Here is a 2065-nt window from a genome sequence, read left to right on the forward strand (position 1 = left end):
TGTGTGTGTGTGTGTTTAAAAAGAGCTATAAGGAAGAGTTTTCAAAAAATGAAAATTCACTCACCCTCATTACATCCAAGATGTAATTGAGTTTGTTTCTTTATCAGAACAGTTTTAGAGAAATGTAGCATTACATCACTTGCTCATCAATGAATCCTCTTCAGTAAATGGGTGCCGTCAGAATGAGAGTCCAAACAGCTGATAAAAACATCACAATAATCCACAAGTATTCCACACGACTCAAGTCCATCAACTAATATCTTGTGAAGCAAGAAAAATCCATTATTGTGACGTTATGGCATAAACAGTGCTTGATCTGTGCATGTTTTATCCTGATTCAGATGAGACAAATTTTTCATTGGAGAAAGCAATATTATGGATAGAGAACTCTTATTTTAAGTTAAAAATGTGTTAATGATGGAAAGTGTATTACAAACACGCACTTAATACATAGACATTAATTGATAGACTGGAGTTGTGTGGATTACTGTGATATTCTTAATCAGCTGTTTGGACTCATTTTGACGGCACCCGTTCACTGCAGAGGGTCCATCGATGAGCAAGTGAAGTAATGCTACATTTATCCAAACTCATCTATCTTTAAAGGCCCATATTCAGCAAATTTTCATTTTTGGGTGAATTATGTGTTTAAAGCTAGCTCTTCATTTACCTCAACAAAGTTGTGAATAGCTTCCAGGTAAGCCAGGTTATTGTCTGTCACATCCACACAGATGCAGAAGTACAGGCCAGCGTACCGCCTGTAAATGATCTTGAAGTTTCTGAACTGCAGAAGAAAACAATGTTAAACATGCAAGACACCTTGATTTGTACATTTCCTCGATAAGACCTTTAAAACAACAATTTACACGTGTAATGATGTTTTTACCAATCCTATAAGAATTATATTCATATTTTAAAAATGAAAAGTGAGTACAAAATGTTAAAAGTAAGTGTTGTACCTCTACAAAGTTGGTGTGTTTGGCATCACGGACTGTCACAACGGCATGAACCTCTTCAATCAGCTTCTGCTTCTCATCATCATCAAACTGCATGTACCACTTGGCCAGCCTGGTCTTCCCTGCCCGATTCTGGATGAGGATAAAGCGGATCTGCACAAGAACAACAGGAGAAAAGTTTAGACCTAATTCTCACAAATCATCCAATATCATCCACAGAGGACATGTCACATGCTTTTATGTATGAATAGTGGCAACGCATTGAACAATTTTAATATGCATGAGCTGCCATTATAAATGTATTATGTACTGTATTATTTATATGTAAAGACATTATACAAAGCTTCCATTAAATAACTAGCCATGAGCATTTAGCTTCATTCATTCATTCAGCGTTATTTCTATTCTGACCCGAAAGAGAATAATGAAAGTCTGATTATTTTTTTTCTACTGGATACTATGTTCAAACACTAAATGTCTATATAGTTTGATTTATGACCTTGGTTGTGTTGTTATAATCGACATATATCACACTAGCCTGTTAGCTGAGGAAAAAACAGACTGTCGAACTACTCAAAGTAAGTGATTGTAACAAGCAAAAATAGGCATCTACACTTACCATTGTGCTCGGTATTTATCGTTCACGGTGGTCTGAGTTATTTCAATCAATGTTTAATGGATTTAATTACGAAATACAGCAGCCTCAGACTGAGTTAGGTTCTGTAGCCGCCCGCTATCTTCACCGGACAGGATGCGAGCAGAGGCCGTTGGTGCTAGGAATGATGGGTAATGTAGTTTTCTAAGCTAGCTGATAACACAAGTATATCGGGAGAATGTACCGTTCCGTACTACAATTACAATCTTACACTGGGGTTGAACTGTCAAGTATAGCACATGACTTAAAGGGGTCATATGATGTTGCTAAAAATAACATTATTTTGTGTATTTGGTGTAATGAAATGTGTTTATGAGGTGCCGTGTAAACATAAAACCATGACTGCATTTGTGATCAGAGAAATGAGAAACAACACGCGCTACTCTACACTGCTCAAAACTCACGTTTGAATCGTCAGTGGCAAATTCTTTAAATATGAAAACGTACTTACAGT

General features: G+C 36.5%; 1 protein-coding gene across 1 annotated transcript; it reads right to left on the bottom strand.

Annotated features, from left to right (window-relative positions):
- Nucleotides 1–640: 640 nt before the first annotated feature.
- Nucleotides 641–1735, bottom strand: LOC107726504 (AP-2 complex subunit sigma-like). Its single transcript, XM_016536114.1, has 3 exons — nucleotides 1576–1735; nucleotides 960–1109; nucleotides 641–784 (listed from the first exon to the last, which is right to left on the bottom strand). The coding sequence occupies exons 1-3, from the start codon at nucleotides 1576–1578 to the stop codon at nucleotides 641–643; spliced, it is 297 nt and encodes a 98-aa protein (XP_016391600.1). The 5' UTR covers nucleotides 1579–1735.
- Nucleotides 1736–2065: the final 330 nt, after the last annotated feature.

Source organism: Sinocyclocheilus rhinocerous, unplaced genomic scaffold (genome assembly GCF_001515625.1).
Source record: "Sinocyclocheilus rhinocerous isolate Xijiao unplaced genomic scaffold, SAMN03320098_v1.1 scaffold2985, whole genome shotgun sequence".
NCBI classification, from domain to species: Eukaryota; Metazoa; Chordata; class Actinopteri; order Cypriniformes; family Cyprinidae; genus Sinocyclocheilus; species Sinocyclocheilus rhinocerous.